The sequence below is a fragment of the Amphimedon queenslandica genome, unplaced genomic scaffold, assembly GCF_000090795.2.
Source record: "Amphimedon queenslandica unplaced genomic scaffold, v1.1 AMPQUscaffold_8592_Cont19464, whole genome shotgun sequence".
Taxonomy (NCBI): domain Eukaryota; kingdom Metazoa; phylum Porifera; class Demospongiae; order Haplosclerida; family Niphatidae; genus Amphimedon; species Amphimedon queenslandica.
In genome coordinates this window covers 1-2,182 of record NW_003551131.1, presented here as the reverse complement: position 1 = coordinate 2,182, position 2,182 = coordinate 1, and the positions used below count along the sequence as shown (strand labels likewise).

At 32.5% G+C, this 2,182-nt stretch overlaps 1 protein-coding gene across 1 annotated transcript; it reads left to right on the top strand.

Moving 5' to 3' along the window:
* Window positions 1-245: 245 nt before the first annotated feature.
* Window positions 246-2,066, top strand: LOC109591263 (uncharacterized; the record flags this gene model as incomplete). The annotated part of the gene is made up of 9 exons (XM_020007028.1): window positions 246-252; window positions 297-554; window positions 604-651; window positions 698-915; window positions 948-1,361; window positions 1,406-1,537; window positions 1,730-1,841; window positions 1,891-1,946; window positions 1,994-2,066. Coding segments are annotated over exons 1-9 (1,318 nt in total), but the record flags the coding sequence as incomplete, so codon positions are not given.
* Between the last annotated feature and the right edge of the window lie 116 nt (window positions 2,067-2,182).

The window sequence follows — 2,182 nt, the reverse complement described above, 5'->3', positions numbered from 1 at the left end:
TTTCTTTGTACTTTCTTTTGAAGTTACATCTGTTATAGAGTTGATATAACCCGGTAAAAGACCTTCTTCTCCTCATGACTCCATTTTATTATAGGTAAGTTGTACTCCAAGATGGCCGCCGCATAAATTGCCACACCCGACCACACCCTTCTGCAAAGGGTCTATTGGAAGGTGGTCCTACTATCCATTCGTTGGTATCTGCATTGAGGGAATTAGAACAAAAAGCAGTAGCTCATGGAATAGATATGGAGAGTAAGTTGATAAAGGAGTTATTATATCATTTATTAATTGTTTAGTGCACCCTGCTTGTAAAATTCTTGCTCATTATACTTCAAACAAATCTCTTGTGACTGCATTGCCTCAGTTGACAGCATTGTTGTATTCAGAAGTTATGAAAGAGAAGGCAGTCTCTATTAATGTACCAGGAGAGGCTCTGCTGATTCAAATAAAAGAAGCTGTTTGCATTGACTATCAAAAACTTGAAGCATTTGCTAAAATTTTGTGTGAAATAACACCCACTGCTGAGATTGGAAATGCTATTTTGAGTGAATACAGTAAGGATATTTATGCAACTAAGACTAATAGTATAATGATTGTTTATAGGAGAAGTGTATTGCAGTGATGAATTAATTAAACCGAATGACAGCAATGGTAAGATTCAGTACTTTTACAGTATGCATTTACTTCATTAATTTAGTTGAAGAATGGAAGATTTATTTTCCTATGAATATGACTTCAGAATTTAAGTTGATGCGATTGAGTTTGGGGCATACATTCTTTAAAGTGGGATCAATCATGATGAGCAACCCTCAATCCCCAACTCTTGATTATATTAAGTATGTTTTGGGTGTATATGACAAAGCATTGAGGCCTCAAGTTGCTCAGTGTCAAGATATCCTCAGCATTCTACAATTAGTTAGTGATAATAGTCCTCTTGATGACATTAGTGTGCTGGAGTATTAATTTTTGTTAATAAGTTCAATTTAGAGGAGGCTAAGCCAGTTATTGAGGAATATAAGGAAGCTGTTGAGGAGCTAAAGGAAACTAAACTCAGTCAATGTTTGAAAGAAAAATTCTCATATGCTTCGCCACTTGAATGTGAAATCATTACCATTGTCGTTGATAAAGACGCTAATGAATTAACACTTAAGGACGTCCAGAGACTGTCGACAGCTGTTTTTGAGAATTCATCACGACATGTCAAATTAAAAGTCGTTACAGATGACAATTCTTTCACTATCACTTTTTTCTTCTCTTTGATTCTATCTGAGCAGTTAATTACAGCTGCTCTTAATAATATTGATGTATTGAAAGAAAACAAAGTGAAGAGATTAACCATTGGATACTGCACTGTGTATGAGGTTAATGGACTATTTTATGAACTGATATTTATTATTAATAACAGGTAAAGGACACCTCCACTGCTACTACAACAGAAATAGATGAATACACTTCATCATTATCAACTAGTAGTGGTTTCATGAAACAATTATTGATGCTGTCATTGAGTATACAACTGATTAATTGTAAAGAGGAGGTGAATACTTTGCAATATTTAATGATATAATTAGCAATGTACCTTTTTAAAAGCCGTATGTCCATTGTAGCTTGAAGTCATTTAAAGTTTTAATGTCTTTATTTATTATTAATGCATTCTATTAGCAAATGTGCTATTTTTAGTTTGGCTCTGTCTTGTATCACTTTGTTACTTAGTTTATTTATTTCATAGGAAATTATAATAATGAAGGAAGAAGCAGAGTCCATGAAGAAAATACTGGATACTAAAAACAAGATGTTGAGTGCTAGTATAGCAGAGAGTGAGAGGTTTAAAAAAATAGCAGGTACAAATGATGTCACAATGATGCTTACTATAATTTAATTTATTATTAGCTGAAACTAGTCAGCTACTACAAGAGAAAGTATCACATTTAACAGAACATGAAGAAGTTAGAAATTTTTCATTAATATTGTTGTGATCATGATATAATAATAGGAGATTGAGAATTCGAAAGAAATAAAAGAATTATTAGAAAAGCAGCTTGCTTTATTTCAATCTGAAAAAGAAGGTACATGTACATGTATAGTGAATATAAATAATACATATGAATAATAATTAGAACTAGTTGAGAACATTGAAGAAACACAAATGCAGACAGTATTACATCAAGAAGAGAATGAAAGT